Below are 20,209 nucleotides of genomic sequence, written 5' to 3' on the forward strand. Positions count from 1 at the left end.
CTTTAAAATATGGTAGCCTACGTACTCATTAACTGGAAAGTGATAGCACTAGAAGAGTAAACTATTTTTTAAAAAATTACAAGCAATAAATGGAGTAATGCTGCCTTTTCTTAATTAAAAATGTCATGATTCGGTTTATACACCTATATGACAAAACAGAAGTCTGTGGCATCCCTTTCTCTTAAAAGAAAGAAAAAAAGATAAAACTAGCAACAGTTCTTTTTTTATTAGAAACCCTGCCGTTTGTTGTAAGTGAATGCATACGTCAAGAGAAGAGTTCCCATTCCCACCAAATAACATTAGTCACACTGCTTACTCAAACAGTCAGACTACGGCCTTAAAATACTTCCACGTTCCTCAACCTTGTGGTCAAACATAATAAACAGTAAGACAATCCTGACAGACGGGGAGCAGGAGCGAAGTGTAAATAACCATGTGTGTGGTGCGGAAAATTAAGGTTTAAGGGCAAAAGACCTCTGTGCGATGGCCACACTGAAGGCCAGGTTGCATTAAGTCATTAACCCCTTAATGACAAAGCCCGTACATGTACGGGCTCAAAATGCATTGTTTTCAATGGGTTTAGGGACCGCCCATTGTCCTTAAGGGGTTAATTATTCCAGTGCTTCATTTTTGTTTAATCCACGTGTATGTTTTATAATGGTCTTTAAACCACATGTATATGTATATTTTCAGCTTGAAACCTAAAGGGGAGCACAATTGAGGCTGTTTATTAAAAAAATATTCTGGTGCAAAATCTGAGAAGTAGTCTTATCACCATGGCAAACAGTGGAATGATCCAATGAGTACTGGTTACTATGGAGATAAAACCATATTGAAATCTATAAAATAACAATTAAAGTAAACAAGTCATAGCAGAAAGAAATCGACAATAGACATTTAAGTTGAAGTTGTATGTTCATTTTGAACGTACAACTACAAGTGTGTGGCGTGTAGCTCGCTACCATTGGAACCATCATGTTTTCTTGCCCACGTCTTAATAAAAGCATCAGACCACACGCAGTTCTCAAAGGGTTAAACAAAACTAATGTATTCCTATACTCAGGGCCACTGCATTTCATCCAATGTAATCAACTCGTTAACATTGTGTATCGCTGAGAAATGTCCGTATGCTTGAAGCCGAGCGTGTCTGTATACCTCGAAGACTCACACCCACGGGCTAAATGTTTACACTTCTGTGAACATATCAGTCAATGTTTCACAGTGCTGAACAAACATTTCCACAAAACTGATTATAAAGCTGTCATGCAACTGAAAATTTTAATTATACCAATCTGTGAAGTCCTTCTGCTGCCTGAAGATGGTGAGAAATCTACTGCTCTAACCACCTGTGGCTTGTCAAAGATATCAATTTTTGATGAAAAGTCACGGGTCATTAACCTGTTCGACTTCCATGTGGAGTATGACCACCATGTTCTGCAAAAAGTTTAAGCGTATGGAACATGTTGGCACTGCTTAGGTCTGGAAAGCGTCTTAAAATCTTCTGTATGACAATTGTTGATGGATAAAGGCCTTTGACACACGTGGGCAACGAACTGAACTTGAAAATTTGTTTTTTCAATTTAGAATTTTCTAACTTGTTCTTTTAGACAAGATGGGTCTTCTAATCTGGCAGGATCTCATACTATGCAGAGAGAGGAAGAGGAAACATCTGAAGGTATTATGTTTAGAATGCTTTTTTGAAATATACATTGCACGGCAGGGTGGGTCGAGCATTGTCTGGAGCCTCTAGGAGTCCAAAAGGCATTGCCTCATTTCCTTCTTCCTGTTACGCGGAAGACATAAGCATGAGGGATGTTGTTTACCTTTGTTGACCATCCTGTTGAGAGCAACATCCAAAGCTTGGAGCCAAAATAGAGCAACGATCCAGAAAGCAGTGATAATCTAAGCCAAACAAAACAGCCAACCATTTCAGTAGCAGGACACCTATCGGTAAACTGGTAATAGTCACTCCCATAGAGTTTTCAGAATTAATACAACATGAACTCGTGGCCTCAGAAGGTTGGTAGCAAGCAGGACCTTAATATCTTCTACGGACATGATAACACAGATGCTCCAATAAAGTTGCAACAAACATTAAAGATGCACAAACATTAAATTGCTTAAAAAGTCATGGAACACAATGTGTTATGCCAACACCACGTAGTAACATCACATCAATATGTTCCTTTTTGTGTTGGATCTGTCATTTAGATCTTTGGAGAATCTGGCCAGGTGACATGACAGACAATGCTACCATATGCCACAAAGCCTAAGACAGCACGGTGGAACAGAGAGGGTAAATTGAAGACATCACCTAACACCTATTAGCTACGGTTTGGATGAGCAATAGCCTGTGGGCCAGATGGATGTAGAATTATATAACCTTTCCTGAGCCGCTGACAGATTTATACTCTGAAGTTGTTCTGCAATCTGCTACGCTATTATTTTTTCCCTTGGTTCAGCTGAAGCGCACAGAAACGATCTGACAAGCTTCTGCCTAAATCTTCAGCTTGAATAAGGCACTTAGCAAATCCACTGCCCCGCTAAGATATAACGGCCCTAATGCTAAACAGTTCACACCAGTTCGCAAAGCTGTCAAACCGTTTATTCTTGGACTTTAAAGGGAGTGAATATCTTATCGACAACTACACAAACCAGGACCTTATCATAAGTGTCTCGTTTCTAAAACTCAAGGGCAATTCTACCAAAATCCAAATAAAATAGACAAATATAAATTTATATGCAAAAAAAAAAAACGACCAACACATAAAATTGATCCTTATGCATCAAATCTAAACCTCAGATGAACTCTGATCAGTCCTCTAACTACAGTAAAACACAGGTACTGATTAGTGATCTGATTCATGTTATGGTCATTCAGGTAACATCTTCACCTCTATTTGCTATCATAGCTAATTGATAGAAGAAGGGAATTTAAGTGATATCAAAATAAAATGAGACGTTCCCATAGTAAGAAACCTAGTGGACTTAGATATAGAATAACTAATAATATTTGAAATGTGGCGGGGAGATCAACATATTGCTATTGCTGTGCTGGCACACAAAGCGTTAACACTCTTGAACACCATTAAATATTTGTCACTTGGTGTAGTCAGATGCGTCAAAACAATTCAATCCTGTGCCTTCCTTTGCATATTTTAGCACCAGCAGACCATGATGTTTTCTCTTAGAGGAAGGCAAACAAGCATTGCGGTTTGACAACACAAGTGGAATTTGTTTAGTGTTTGTGTTAGATGTATATGGGATTTTACTTGCTCCTAGGAAGGGATCAAAAGCCCAATGCATGTTATCATGGGCACCACAGCACAGGAGGGGGTCCTTGGTTTGTAAAAGGCAGCAGACTAATTACCAAGGACTTCAAAAGAGGCCATGTCTCAAGACCCAGCTTTTAAAAATTACACCAGGCTGTTCATATTAAAGACAATTCTCCAATATAAAGTTGGGAAACACTGTTGCAAGTTTTGTTACATAAAAAGCCATACAATTAGAAACATTATGGTAGGATAACCTCATGTGGACACCAAACCTTTTATATTAAAAAAATCACAATGGAAAATAATAATAATAAAAAAAAAAATAATAATTAAAAAAATATATAAAAATTATATATATATATATATATATATATATATATATATATATATATATATATATATATATATTATATATATATACACACGCAGCACAATTAAACTTCTATACAGATTACACATTAAATTGTACTATTTCATGCATATAATCGTGTGTTAAAATATGTATATATATATATATGTATATATATATATATATATATATATATATATATATATTATTTTAAATGCTTGATCAATGTAATATTTAGCATCTAAAGAAATCATACCATAGGCTGCTTAAACTGATTGGGAACTATGTGATTTCCATTAGGTTTAAGGAATATTAAGGATCTGTGCTAATTATCAGCAGAGTCCAGAGTCCTGACAACAGTTTAGGGATGGGGAGCCTATAAGAGTGCGTGCAGGGGGCTCCCACACAGCAGCCACGGACCCCACTGGTGACACACAATGCCCCCTTTCACCCACTGATCAACATCACACAAAACCAGCAGTCAGTCAGCCCCTCACTTAGATCACAGAAAAAGAATGAAAAAGCAGCGGAAGGTGGTTTTTTCTCCGGAGGACTAATGAAAAGCCCCAGTATACCTGAATCCCAGAGCTTCCAGCAGCTTTCTTAATGAAGCGCTGCTCCCTCTCTAAGCCCGGGGACCACACGCCACATTTCCATTCCCACGCTCGGGATCCCGGCACACGCGCACAGCTAACTAGTAACAAGACTAATCCACATCTATGAAAAGGGAGAGGGTTCTTACGTGTCAGGATCATAATGTCCAGCTTTTCTTTACACATATGTGGATCCAGGTCTGTGCTAGCTGTAAGAGAAATCGGGTTAACCCCTGCTTTGCTCCCTTGGTAATGCGAAGGTTAGGAGCACACAGGGACCAGTCATTGCAAGGAATGGGACTTCAGCAGCTGAGGACTCGAACTTCTTACATCCAAACTCAGTGACTCCAAGAATCCACCACTTAGAGTAAAATCCAGTGAGTGTCCTCCATAGAAAGTGCCATGTTTTGTATCCTTTTTCCCCAAACGCTAGGACTTTTGGTAGGACTGCTCAGTGAAGGCTCTCAAGCTGTATCCCATACAGCCCCAGCTCCTCTCCGGCACGGGGTAATAGATCCCTGCCTCTCCCCCACTAGGCGTGACGCGAAAAGCCCTTCCCTATTCTCATTCGGGACTGAATGACGCCAATTTCTTCGCACACAACTAGCGCCACCTACAGGCTGCTATCTGAATTTCACCCTGAGTGAATGGAGAATGTGTGTAGAACAGAATCTGATGGAGAGACTGCATGTCAGAGAATGATCTGCTCCTCGGGTTTGAGAACCTGATACTAAGCGCACGATTATGTTTAAAAAGAAAATACATTATTTTTTTTACAAATGGTACACACTATTCAAAGTGGGGATAGTCTCACAGGCCTGTTTTTGCTATATCATATATACATTTCATATCTTGCTGACCAGCACCTGTTAAGCGATGCCCTGTAATATGTAGGAGGCATGTACTCCTAGAAAGAAACCATTAGTTACACATCTAACACATTCATCGAGAGTTTCATGTGCACTGGCCGCCAACATGTGAAATGTATGTGTGCTGTTAAACATGGCTGATGTGGCCACCCTATAAAGATTATATATCCTTTACTATAATGCGCAGGCATAGGTGCATACATAGATCACACATATTGTGGTGTTATGGGCAATGTGCAAAGCCTCTACAAGTATGTATAAGATGATTATTGGCAGAAAAAAATACACATTTTCGATAAATATACAAAAGTAGAAAAGTTATTTTATTATTATTATAAATAATCAATGCATTCTTAATTCTTTTCCACTCATGACGTTCTAATGTTCTGTTTTGTAATTAGTACAGCACATATTTAGAAATGTGTACAATGGAATGAAAAGCAAATGCAGACTTATTGGACTTTTAGCAGCTCATTGAAAATACATGATTCTTTCCCCAAACTGGCAGGCTGGGATGAATTTTACATAAGGTAAGGTTGGAATGTACCTGTTGGTTTTTAGTGTCACCAAGTTGCCATCCACATCTTAATATTTCAACAATGGTCATTCTTTAGAATGAGAAATACCGCTGTGAAGATCTAAATATGGAGCCAAAGCCATAACAACCGCTGGAATATTACCAATGTTTACCCCAGAACTAGACTTTATAAATATGTTCCAAAGCTTTGCCCATTTTGGTCATGGTGTTAATGTATCTGCAGCAGTGAAATCTGAAAGTCTGCAATGAAGAGAATGCTGGAGAACCCCAAGTATCAAATGCCACCATGCAAGAGAAGAGGTTCAGAACATCCCATGGCTAGACACACACAATGAAATCCTTTCCCAGTTCTATGGGGCAAAATTATAATTTACGCATTCTGTGTCAACAAACTAGTTTTCCTAAGGTGAAGTAATCTATTTGCGTTTCCATTGCTTGCCTCATTAACTAAGCCACAGTGGCACACATCATGTTTCCAGATGTTCTCTTTGATTCTTGGAGTTTGTGCATATCTCAGGGTAGGATCAGCTGCTGATGTCCTTCTTTGCTCTATCCTTCTTTGTAAGGAGTTCTCCTGTATGGTAAACTCTTCAAGACAATAGTTTTTTATACCCTCCCCCCACATCTGAGGGTAACTACATCTTAGCTACAGACAACAGTGCTGGTGTATTTATTCTAAAGGACATAAAATATAATGGAATTTTGTTCAATCTTAAATGATACTTCAACAAATATATAAGAAAACACTTGGTCACAAATAGAATCATAAAAATCAAGACATGTAGAGCTGGTACTATCTAGTAAATAGCTAATGAAATGCCTCCCACCGATTTAACAATGCATCATCCATTTTACAGTAGAAGGTAACTTGGGTAAACTCTTAAAAAAAAATCCCTGGGTTAGTGAATATACTCCTTTTTTGACTGTACCATTTCCTAAGTTTGGCCTGCATGTAGTGAACCTTAACAATTAACACGCTGGCTATAGGAAGGTTTGATGGCTACACAATATCAACATGATCTGTGATCTGTGACATCCCAGGTCACTTCCAATAAGGTGTCTTCAGAGATGCAATGTTGATAAGTATAACAACCAGCCCTCATACCAATGGCTAGTGTGCTATTTGTGAAGTATATTATGGACTTATGACACAAATGAGATTGATTTAATTGCAGTATTATCAAAGCCTTGTTATTTAAATTGAAAAAAATAAAAAATACTGTCCTTATCACCATGCGCTTAGACCCTATAGATAGCTAAACCTGTATGAGCCGTTATCTTTCAGACTTATCTGCAATGCCGTCATTAATGCAATATAACCCCATTATTCTATAATGAGCAATTATTACTGTATTTTAGAGAAAGAAGGGTGTTGACTATCATCCAGCGTTATATTTATATCTAATTTGAGTAATATAATTGGGCCCAAATTCAACCAGAAATGCGAGTATAAAACCATCAAGTTTAACTCTGGGTCATGTGAGTCTGAAAGTCAACTGCAACTAACACTTTTTTGACAAAATTAATATTTTAAATGGTGGCATAAACATGTTCTCATACAAACTATAACACTATACTATACTTGTTAGATATACATTATCTGGAATTATAAGAAGGTAGGGAACATTCAATGGAAGCAAGATACGGGGAGTTGTTGTCCACAGCTGCTAATGTTCCAGAAGTTGTCTATTGCCTGGAGTGTAAGATCTTTGAACTCTGTCTCTGTACACTTTATAGTGTAATCTAAGATTTTCCAGAGGAAAGTAGATGAATGCTTTAAACTCGTGAACATGTAAATTACATCCCAGCTAGCCCGAGGGCACAGATACAACAACATGGAATCTGCAGGAACAGTGTGATTCAATTCCCCAAACAATGAGCAAGCAAGCAGGAACTCTCCGTACCCTTGAATCACAACAGAAAATATGTTAGATTTTATTGGCGAAGTTTAAAGGATCATTAATAATTTCAAGCAAATACAATTTTTTTTTTCACGAGTGTCGTAATACTCCTAAAAGAGTGTTTGTCAAAGTGTTTAACAGAAGCTGTGATTACATTTAATGGTTAGATTACCCAGGTTTTCTTAAAATACAGATTTAAAAATTATGGACGTTTCATACCCCCTCAACATTTTAAATGGCCGGATTTTAGCAAGGAGAGTAGCTGGGCTATACAGAGACTTTATAATGTATCTCGGACCAACAATTTAAATAATGTATTTATGTGCTTATACGCACATTGTTACTTTTAGGGCTGTGGAACACTTTGCTGCCAACAGTCCTGAATTTTCTTGGGACTGTTCTGACAGCCATCTCTATGTCCCAGGTATCAGGACTGCAAACAGCTCTGCAGCACCCGATATGTGGAGTGGCAGAGACAGAGTGTTTCATGGACAAACATGAAAGAGAAGCCTAGACTTGGTGTTCCATGGTCAAACAACCTCATGATGTTGCACCTTTGCCCATGTCTTATTTGTAGACGCGTACATAACACAATACACCCCTGATTAACACCATACGCTCCTGGAAGGGATACCTGAAAGTTGGTACACACTAGACACTCATACACTGATATCTACTAAACATACATAAGCACTTATAAAAAGTATGTAGTTTGCAACCCCGTCCTTAAATCCAAAAGTCTAACTTTATAGCAAGAGGAAAAACTATTTATTCAGGAACTAATCAGAGGTGACTTCTTGTGTAGCAACATGATATTAACAACGATACATAATGGGGACGTTTATGAACCTTTAAAGAAAAAAGACTTCCACTTGAATGGTAAATCTCCAACACTATGTGCTGCCCTAAATGGCATTGCAATGCTTTTCTTTTTAATCATTGAAATTGGTTTCACCTTGGTAGGTCGTAGACTGATTTACTGACCTGTGCCAAATAGCTCTGTTTTGGATATTGGATAACATTATTAGCAAAAGGCCCTCTTTACCTGTAAGATTAGTCAAATATGAGGGAAAAAAGAAAACTAGTTATTTGATTAAGGATGACAGATGTTCTCCCGGTTCCCACTTACAACAATATTATCCTAGCAGTTCAAACAACAACTTTACAAAGTAAATGAAAAATACAATTTATGGTAGAAAAAAAACAAGAACGTAATTAAATCACCCAGACAGATTAAGGCCTTGGGTAGATGAGCTGCTGTGTCTCCATTAAGTCTTTAAATAAACATCATAGTTAACTGTAAAGGTCATGAAAAGGATCTAAAGGTTTAACTGGGGGATAATCTAGTGCGTAAATATAGACTTAATTTTACCAATGTGTTCCATTCACAGCGTTTTTTTTCTCATAGGGCATAGTAGTTCTTGAAAAATGTATATAAAGTTGGCCTTCTACCGCATCTACAGCATCCATTTAATAAAAATAGCTATAGATTGACCACGTAAAACAGGAAATCTATGAATTCTGCAGCCCGCTACATTCTTAAAGCTATTGATTTATGCCAGAATTGACGTCACAGTAGGGGGTAGCTAGAAAGGGAGAAATAGTCCCCTATTTATTTTTTTCCTGCATGTCTACCTGCAATTCCACATTTCACCACTGGGCTGCATATCCAGGGAAATATGTGTGGAACAGCACAGCACCCCCCAGACTGAAAGCTGTCAATTCTCCACTATTCCAGAGGGAAAGAAAAATACATATTTATGTCAGGAATGGATATAAATCTAAAATATTTGAACATTTAATTCAGTGTCCTCAAGCCCACACTAATGGGGCCCACAGTATCTTTTAACTGAAGTAGTATTTCACTGGATCTCAAAATGTTTGTCAAGCATGCTAACATGTACAATACTCTTAGATATATTAGATTTTTTTTGCAGATCTTAGTGCTTTAGGTTTATGCATATCTGCAACTTATATGGCAATCACCGAACACAAAAAAGAGACCCCTGAATGGAGATATTTGCCTAAAGTGAGCTAATTATGGGGGTAATGTCAGGTTAGCAGAGGGCAGATAGACAGTAAATGCATCTTTTACATCTTCCACAAAAGACATCGTGCCAAGAAAATGCATTCATGTTTTTTTCCATCCACCATTTAGCACTAAGGCACAGTCCCATTCACATTCACATATGTATGGGAAATAATAAACTACATGCTATGAAATTGTCCAACTTATATTCTTATGACTCCCAATTCTATCTGGGTAAAATTCATCCAATTGTTCTCAGAGAACAAAAGGTGGAATTCAGAGGGGTCTTATGTGTTCTGTTTGTTGACTTTGAGAAAATAAAAGAGTATAAATGGGTTAACAATTAAACTTTAAGTGGGCACTAAGTATTGTATTTTTGCCCTAAAACCTCTATTCTTCTTAGCAACGTGTGTGGTCTATTAGATGCAGCTAATTAATTCAATAACTCCTGTTTATTTATGTTTCCCTTAGGGTGTATTTTTCTCTGTTAAGGAAATAGTTTCAGGTACTAAAGTAATCTGACCTATATTTGGTGTTAGAAGTATTCTGTAAGAATGAAAATGAATTTACAATTGAATTTGCACTGGGCACACTGTATTTGGGAGCTGATATAGTGGACCAGTAGCCCCCACCAGATCGGAATTCAGTCCAGTTAGCATCATGGGAACTCTCGGGGTAAAGTGCAGCTTACCTGGGTCTCAATGTTACTCTCCCCTTTCTCCGTTGTGGGGGAGGGGTGCTTAGCCACACCCACTACCAGCCTAATTCACTCTCATTTACAAGCCCTGCCTGGAAGAAGGAAAGCTCTGGGTAGCATACCACGGCAAATTTCCTGGGTATGGTCATCGAAATATATTTCAGCGATAGTGGTGGGCTTCATATACCTATTCATTAAACCCCTTCCAACTAATTACCTTTCTGGATTTTCCACTCCCTTACTTCTACATATGAGAAAGGGCCAACAAGAGCAAGAAGGGACAAATTGTCCTGTACATATGTCCCAACATTTTAAATGGCCTCTTGTTTTAGGAGGGTTTAGCTACAGCCTACAGGTGTGGCCAGGAGTTTTACTGAGACTTTTTATTTGACACTGACCTGTTGATAGCTAATTATGTAGCGAAGACACTTAAAATAAAAATGACATTTTTTTTACACAATTTCATTTCTAAACACACTTTCTTGTTTCTGTGCAGAATTATTACATTTTTGGGGATTTTAGGGTTGCAGAAAACTGTGATGTACCATCTATACCCAGTAGACTTATGCAAATGGACCGTAGATTTCCACAGGGTAAAACTGTTTTTTAGCCTCTTAGATAGAAATCCTATTATATGGTGCATGCAAAGTTATATATCCTAGCTCTACCTCAGGGTGAGAGGTTAGGCAGGCCAGCGACCCCCATCCCCCATAGGAATGTACTGTAATGTGTTTTTGTTTCCACTGATTCTACTGCTTGGAGCATTTGATTTCTCCAGCAAGAGAGAGGTTTAAATGCAATTAGGATAGGGTCAGTAAATGTATATCGAGGACGCATTATACAGACCTGCAGCAGCGACCTGTACAATTGCTGCACTGAAGACATCAAGTTAATGATAACAAAATTTTCTATAGATGCAAATTTCAGGCTCATGCACTTCCATTCTGTGCAATAGAATGTAAAAGCGTATTGCGTTGAAAACATTTTTAAACAGATATGAAGATATCCATTGGCTTTATAAAATAGTCATAAAAATAATCCCAAGTACACCATTTCCATACACACATGGAACATTTTTTGTTTGCTATGGAACCATGTAGTCATTGCCGAGTTATGATAATCCAGTTTTCCTGAAGTTGAAAATGTTATGCAGTGCATTAAAGTAACACTGAAGAGAATATTGGCAGGATACTTTGCTGGACAACTGTGGTTTGCACTCATTGGCTTTGCTATACATTATGAAGGTCCATCCCTAGTGAGCCTCTTGTACAGTAAGAGCTTGGTTGGACCTATATAATTCATAGGACAATTAGCCTCCTCACCTATTAAAATTTCTATTACACAAGTCCATTTCAGCCCTTCTTGCTGGATAAACCTGCCAGTGTTAGTCCATAATAATGCAGAACTCCATATGTCCCTCTTTAGGGACAATCCCCTTGTTGGACCCAACTTCCTTGCACATCTTTTCTAGGAGGTCAGCATGTTTGACAAAGTCCATCATAGTGTTCTACCTGGGAGGTATGAACATTTATAGTAAAGTGAGGGGGTTGAAACCACAACTCTCATGCAAACTCTCCTACCAACTATTCCTTTAGGGAGTAAATCCCACTTTGAGCAGGGCCCTCTTTACCTTATGATGGCGCTATATAAATCAATGAATAATAATAATGGAACACATTAGTATAACACATGAGTTTAACTCTATTTCACAACCAACCAAGTTGTGCTTTTATATAATTTATTGCACATCATTATACACCAATTAACAATAAAACATAGTAAAAAAAAACAAAATAATTTGCTAATCGTTTGATATGTTACTAAAACTTGTTTCAGTGTTGGAAGTGAGCCTGGTATCCCAAGCTATCACTTTCATAACAGACCAGATGGTAGTCAATATGTCCATGTGCACAATGCAGCAAAAGACAGTCGGCATCAGCTACAGATAAGTAACCAGAATTCTATTAATCTATCAGTTCAGATGTCAGATCTCCGAGAAGTCTGGCAGTTTAGTACAAAAACATGCCCAAAAGGTAAGACGTCTCTTCTATAACAGCTACACATAAATTGAGAAAGGATCAGAAGTAACAGTGCTGAAAGGTATGTGAATGCCCCTTCTAGATAGCAGCCAGACCCTCTATAGCCTTTAGAATGAAAGATCAAAGCAATTTTGGAGAAAGCTGAAAAGTGTAAAATTTTGTCAAAAATACAAAATATAAGTACCATAGTCTCTCGTAGAAATCATTTTAAGGGAAATTTCACTTATCACCACTCGGGTAAAACTATGAGAACGTTCAGCAAACTCAACACCACTGTGAGAGTGTGAGCAGTCAGTGAGTTCAATGAAGAGTAACAGTAAAGACTGTTACTCACTATAAGAGCCAACAGACACTTTGACAAAATGGATTTCACATTTAAAGCACCAGTGACGTCCTGTTAATAGAAGCTGGGGCACACTGGCAGCTGGTTAAGGGGGTCTGCGGTTGGAGAAAAAGCAGCTAAAAACATTGTGTGCACCTAAAAAAACCTCCACTGCCCACTAGACAAGATAGTCCTGCCCTTAGCAGACACTAATGCGATAAGGAACGATTCCCCGTGTCATATCTGTCTGCAACATCTATGGTTTACTGCTTTCACAATATCAACCAATATGGGGAGCTCCACTATGTAGCCTAATTCACAACCATTGTCAAACTTACTACTTTTAAACAATCGCAAATTCTACAAAGGAAATGTTTTCAAAGTTTTTCTTACACAAACACATATATATATATATATATATATATATATATATATATATATATATATATATATATATATATGTATACACAATTAGAAGGAAGTATATATATATATAATTTCCTATTTAGTTTATCATTCTGTAAGATATCCATCATGGTATCTGCAGCCTGAATTTATTTAGCTCCTAAATCTATTTGAAAATGTCAGATCATTATTTTTCTTTAACATTGTAAAATAACTTAACAATATATTTGTACAATTTTAGATTTCATCAGTCTGGGGAAAAGTTCATCTGTGGCTTTTTTTCTGCTTTTGTCAGCTTTTCTGAACTACAAGGCTAAAATAACAAAATAATCTCCAGTATCTATTAATCATTAATTACCCGACCTCCTTTACTTAAAAAGTAAAATATTACAAATTAGGTTTAAGGCAACAGTTTTAATAGTTTTGTCCATTGCTACCAACAACCACATTATATAAATCAAGAGACAATTATTTGTATTACACATAAAATTCCATCATATAGTCTGTTAGGGCTTCTCATAATTACAACATACATACATATTGTTTTGAGTATTTTTTTAATTTAAAAAACACTTTTTTAAAAAAAAAAAAAAAAAACTACAGCTCTTACATCCACCAATCCACCAATATTCTCCAACACTCCCTAAAAATATATATGGGGAGACTTATAGACTTTGAATTCATTCCTAACCATAATACTGTTACCATTTTTCTTCTATGTACCCAATGTTTGAGTTGGGACACTTTCTGTATTGTTTGTCTGTTTGTTAAGAGGCAGTCAGACCCAGTCTCCTTTTCTCAGTGAATATCCCAGCATTGGGAGGACATTCTCAAGTGGGCTGAACTGGGTAAGAAACATGTGGGAATAAACTCCTCTCACCTACTTAAAGATGGCCCAGGGCAATTTGTAAAGAGAATATTTCAGCCATTCTGTGCTGCTAATTTCCTCCTTGATCACTTCTTGGCATTGCTTCTGTAGTTCCTCTACCTCTGAAGTCCTCTCTCTCATCCTTGTGAATTCCAACATATCCAAAGACACCCCCATAAGCTCTGAATCCTCCAAATTCTCTTTACTTAGTCAATTCTCAGTTTATTGAAAACAATACAAGGTATTAAGTGTACAATGCAGTAGGGCAAAACAGACTACATAATATATGGTGTATTGTTAAGTTAAGGCACAATTAAACAGCATTTTTACCTTCTGGACCTGTCTGCCACATTTGACACTTTGGTCCACCTTCTTCTTCTTCAAACCTTTTTAATTTTTGGTATTCATCCTGCCTCTCTGATTGCACTCCTTTGTCTCTTTTTCCAGGAAATCTTTCTCTTAGCACCCCCTTTCAGTTGGTACATACAAGGTATAGGACTCCCTGATCTCTCTTTCCTTCTATCTTTACTAGTGTCAATAATGAATTTGTTTGTTATTCTAATTAGACACACAATTCGTAAAATTCAGTCTCTCTAGAAGTGAATTGTTTTTTATCTCCCCTCCCTCCAGCGTAATCATTCGCTTGGCAGTCCATTGCTTCCGACCTCTCATTCGCAACTCATATTCAGTCTCCAAAAACTATTACCTGCATCTTAAAATTGGTTGTATTTGCCACTTCCTAGCACGAGATGCAACTGAAGCTCTTGCTTATGCACTCATTATCTTGTTTTGACTACTGCAATTCAGTCATAACTGATCTCTCCCATACTCATCTTCCCCCTGACAATCCAACATGAATACTGTCACCGGGCTTTTCTGTATGCTTCAGGATTTAATGTAAAATCCTGGCTCTCTTTATAGCTGTTCCCTTACCTCGATCTCCTCATTTCCTCCATATACACATCTACCGGCCCCTCTGCTCATATTGATTTACATAGGCCTTCATATTGATCATCACCTATCATCTACTCTAATTTCTACCACCCATGCATGTAAACTTGACTTTTCAAGGGCTACCTCATCACAGTTTAACAGACTATTCTCTTGTCTCCAGTACTTTAGAAAATCCCATAAGACTCACTTCTCCGGGGAAGCCAACAGGTTACCTATCCTTCTTCCATTTACTTCTATACTTCCTAGCCTCATTCCTTCTATTGGGTGACTCCCACCATACCCTCTCTGTACCTATATCTAGTAATATTATTAATTTAAACAATGTTTACATTATATATATATAAATATATATACATATACACATTCTTACTTGTAGAGGTTAGTAAGCGATGTAGTTGTAAGCTGGTAACAAAGTTAAATTGTTCTGTTATATAATACGTGTGATGTCCTGTCTACCCATCGTACAGCGCTACTGAATATGACAGGACTATATAAAACAATAAATAATATTAATAATGGTTTGAAACAAATGGAACTGATTTCATGTTGCAGAAATAAGAATTTCTACCCACATGGGTGGTTGATCAAACACATTCAAGGTTTTGCGCAGATTTAACCTTGGGGGGCACCTAAGGAAAGCTGGAAATCCTTTTAGGCTAATTGTGCAATAAACCATGATATCCCTACTACTTAGAGCACGGCACACGGCCTATAATTGATCTGGTCAGATTTAACCCTCCGCGTGATGAAAGGGTGTCTTTAGTTTGTCTGCTTATCTTAACCCCTTTGGGGTTAAAGTTCTAGAACTTTAAGGTTATTTTTGAAAAACATACCACAATAGACCCAAATGTTGATCATTTTTGGGTCCTTCAATCCTTAGAATGTTCTCCTTCCCAACCATTTATGTATGTGCATGTACATGAGGTTTAAACGTAAGACACATATATTTCATCAAAATAAATGCTTCTTCTATTTTGTTTTCTATGCTCTTGTATGCTTTCTCAGAATCCAAATGGATGGTAAGGTATCAGTGAAATTCCAAGAAAATGGAAGTATTTGTCAAATTTGGAGGCTTGTCACATTTCTGAAACTGATGCTTCAGGCTACTAATGTTTCAAACAGTTGAGACAGACTAAAAAACACTATTTTAAATATATATTTATCTTCTCAGTTAAGACTAGGTTTGCCAAGTGTCCGGTATTTGACCGACTTACCATTTTTTTTTATTGTTGCAGACCCTGACAGTTTTTGCAGGGGGGGGAGGCTGTATTCTAACAGACAGTCTCGCAGAAACAGCCTTGCCTCTATTGTGATAGTGGGATAGATACCCTGTTGCAGTTCTTGCAAAGAGGACTGTTACATTTAAAGGGAAGGCAGTGAGCAGTCCAGTTTCTTCTGTTAATAAGATACAATGTAAAGATAATTACTAATAAGTAATGAAATACCAATGGCCCTAACCGTTGCCTCTTCAGTATTCCAGTGTCTGTGTGCTGGGCATAATCCTGGAGAGCAAACATCTGTGTCAATAGTTAACCTCTACACGGCTGAAGCACACATTTAACGTTTAATATTCCATTGAAATCCTTTTCTTAGTGTAACGGTATAATGTAAGCAATGTAGCATAGTAATGGGTGTGTGTGCCACGATGGATTCTGTATGTTAGCCTATACCATTTTTCCTCCATTTTGAACTTGGCCACCCTAGTTAAAACAGGCAGATTGTAATGTCAGCTAAATGAAACAGGGCAAGTTTAAACATCACAGGAAATCAGCAATTTTTCATAACTTATCCGACAGTAAAATATGGAGATAAAAATGTACTATCATGAATGAAATCTCATACTATGTGTTGAGATTGACATCTCAGTTAAGGTTTAGGAGGCTGCTGCAGAATTTGCTTTCCATTCCATGAAACTGCTGACTACATGCAGTTTTGGCATAAAACATACCCGAGCTGGGGTTCGTCAAGTTGGATTAAGGTATCGTAAAATGTCATTTATTGATGAGAGTGTATCTCTAAGCCAGAGTACAGGTGGCTGTTAGTTTGATTGATGTACTTGAGCTTCAGCGAAGTAGATCCCATAATCTAGCACTTCTAGTTTTATTTAAAACGGAATGCTGTAAAGCTACAATTCACTAAAAATAAAGTTGTAGTAAAGGTTATTTTTTAAAAAAAAATAAGATAATCATTATTATTTTTTTATTTTATCTAATTTATAAAAGCCTATACTGTGCAATATTTAAAAGAGACAAAACTACCCTACACACTGAAATCATTTATACAATGTGGCAACCAGGATGATCAGGGAAAAGCACTTGGCAGATATAAGTATACTTGACTTAATTAATGCAAATTTTAGCTTATTATATACAAATGAGAAATGTCTGCCACTCTTACTTGCCATGAAATAGAACTCATATCATGCCTAGCCAGAAAGATAAGGGTATAGGTAATGGCTACTAAAGTGTCACTGGTGATTGTTCCATGATTCCACCAAAGCGTGTATCAGGAAAGCATATTGTATTCTGTTTTCGCCATGTAAAGGAACAAAGAACAGCAGTTGTATCATTAGATCCTAATACATGCTAGTAGCACAGTGCCGCCAGGATTGATTCACAGGAGTCTTAAAGTAATCTGCTCGCAGTCGGCAGTTTCTGAACCGTACAGTCACAAAGAGACACATTCACACCATATTCCTACATCTAATTTCTGTCTAGACAAAGCCCTTCTTGGTCTCTGGACAGAAGCAGAACACAATCAAGATTCTCCTTTTTCCTTACAAGCATGTTCCTGATTACAGACACAAATACAGGAAGGGTGGATGAAACAGCTTGCTTTCTCCGTGCAACTTGCTCTGCGTTTTATAAACGTCACTGGAAGTTAAAATGTAATTGCATTGTAAACTAGGACCTACTTGACACTGAAACAATCTACGACAGCGCTGGTTTTATGCCACAGTTCATACCACTACGTGAATCGTGTCACCGCTAATAGTCCAATTAAGTAGGTATTGTTAAAATCCCTTTGACAAAGTGTGTAAATAGCGTTGCGGGTACCTACCTGGGAACCTATGTATCAAAGACTAGGTATATGCATGCAAACACACACACACACACACACACACACACACACACACACACACACACACACACACACACACATATATACTGTATATAGAAACTCATTCATAGGTCTTTTTTTGGTAAAGTGAAAAACTTTTTTTTTACGACAGATTAAAATATTTTTTATAAAATTTTAGAATCTGGCATAATACAAAGTTTTTTTTTAAATTTTACCTATGAGTGTACTTGTTTTGTGGCACATATACACAAGCACCTTGACGTCTTGGGTAGGGATGAAGGTCCCATCATATCCACTTACAGAAGAGGAAGGAGGTACAGGAGAATTGCTGCCAGGTGGCTTAAGCGTGCCCCTCACCTTGCAGCGCCTGGGGCAACTGCCTCTCTCGCCCCATGGAAGGTGATATGCGCTCTCACGTACACCTCACTGTGGGGGGCAGGGCAGCTTGGTTCACATTGCACCAGCCAAAGAGGCTGCACAGTACAGCCTGTTTCATTTATTTCATCCTAGGTTTAACGAACGAGCGTGAGGTTGCGTAGGGCTTTGGATAAATATAAATACTCTAGAACTGGCAATCTGAGACAAAGGAAAACCTTAATATCAGACTCCCATGAAACATCATCAAACACCACAAATAATATCTTATAAAATCTTCATTTAATGATGAAAGCCGCTCCTCTCCAAGTGTCCCTGTGTGGACTCCAACTCTCTCTACTCATCTTACTTCCAAATCCCTCTTTAAGCAAAATAGTTGTCTGCATATCAGTAGATCCTAAAGACAGAACCAGGTAAAGATTTAGAATAATACAATAACAAAAGCAGTAGTGTGTTACTTACAGGTAGAAGGCTTAACATGGACATCGGTTAACCAACAACGGCCTGACTTGTGAGTTATCTTATGCCTAGGCTTAAAACACACATACTCTATATATTTTTTTGTCACGTTTATTTTATTAGTGTGGATTTTCCAAGGGTGAGTGACCATCATAACATAGGTTTAAACATTGTTAGAGTACAATAGTACCTCTAGATTGTAAGCTCGTTTGAGCCGGGCCCTCCTCAACTGTTGTCTCTGTTAGTCAATTTGTTATGTTACATACTACTTGTTATGTCCTGTCCACCCATTGTACAGCGCTACGGAATTTGATGGCGATATATAAAACAATAAATAATAATAATACAGCTCAAAAAGATACATGTATATCTGTGATCGAATACAAAGTTTTACATACGTTTTCACATGTGGATATCAATTAATAACAAATATCTATTCCGATATAGTAAGATCTCAGCTTTGCAATATGAACATTTTAACTGGTTTATCACATTTAAAAACAGTACAGGTAAATATGTTTAATTCTGGCAAACAATATTGTTTCAAAAGGACTGTTAGAAGTATTTTGGGTTCCCTGTTACTACAACGGAACCACCAAATCAATACAAAAGAAGTTCACAAATAAAAAATGTCTATTGCAATGTGCTTTATAAGCAGGAATACATTACAACGTGCTACACAAGCTATAAATTATTATGGTTGTCTCTGACTTTTGACCTAATAATGCTTATTGAAGACAGAATTGGACATTACTGACCTAGGGTGTCCAAAACAATCACGGCGTTAATGAGGGCAGTTTCATTCTTACCAACCTACAAACCAAAGTATGGATATGTTGTGTTATTAGATACTTCTCTTACCATGACCCTGTGAACAATAACATAACATTGGCATTGACGGAGAAGCACAGCTCAAATTTCTGTCAACAGTATCATGTATAAAATGACCAAAACAAAAAACACAAATATCATAATTACATAAGGTCAACAAGAGTTAAGGTTTGACACTGAGGGTCCCCTGCCCCCAAATCCAAGCTTAGATTTGGACAAGCTGAACTTTAAATCAAAACAGCTGCATAAAAATGGTCTAGTGTCTATCACTAATTATAAGAAAGGGAGATCAAAAGGAGAGCTTATCATCAGAACTGGAGACAGTTATTTCCAACTTGGAAGCAAAAACAAAAGGCACAGTGTCTTGAATCTTCCTTTGAGGTTCCGTAGTCTCTGTTTCTTCATTCCCACCCCCTTGAAAAAGCCTTCGCCTCTCCCTTCCTTTATTGGCCGAAAGTCTCGGACATACATAGTTTAATATCATGTATTAATTGTTCAAATTGTGTCAATGCTTCACTTACATAACAGGAACAATTAAAATAGAACCGCATTGTTGTAAGAAGCAAAAGATTGAAAATAAAAGAGCAAGCCTTCCTCTTCAGAGCGGTTTAACAATGACCTGGC

The 20,209-nt window shown here is 37.5% G+C and overlaps 1 protein-coding gene across 2 annotated transcripts in view; it reads right to left on the bottom strand.

Annotated features, from left to right (window-relative positions):
- DLC1 (DLC1 Rho GTPase activating protein) overlaps window positions 1-20,209 on the bottom strand; it is a 77,833-nt gene that overhangs the window by 21,907 nt on the left and 35,717 nt on the right. The window contains exon 1 of one of the 2 annotated variants that reach the window (XM_053458736.1): window positions 4,367-4,757. The exons of the other annotated variant lie outside the window; for it this stretch is intronic. Within the exon in view, the coding sequence (XP_053314711.1) occupies window positions 4,367-4,403 (37 nt within the window). The 5' untranslated portion in view covers window positions 4,404-4,757. Of the gene's footprint in view, window positions 1-4,366; window positions 4,758-20,209 lie in introns of those variants that run through there. 2 annotated transcript variants of the gene reach the window in all.

The sequence above is a fragment of the Spea bombifrons genome, chromosome 1 (assembly GCF_027358695.1).
Source record: "Spea bombifrons isolate aSpeBom1 chromosome 1, aSpeBom1.2.pri, whole genome shotgun sequence".
NCBI classification, from domain to species: domain Eukaryota; kingdom Metazoa; phylum Chordata; class Amphibia; order Anura; family Pelobatidae; genus Spea; species Spea bombifrons.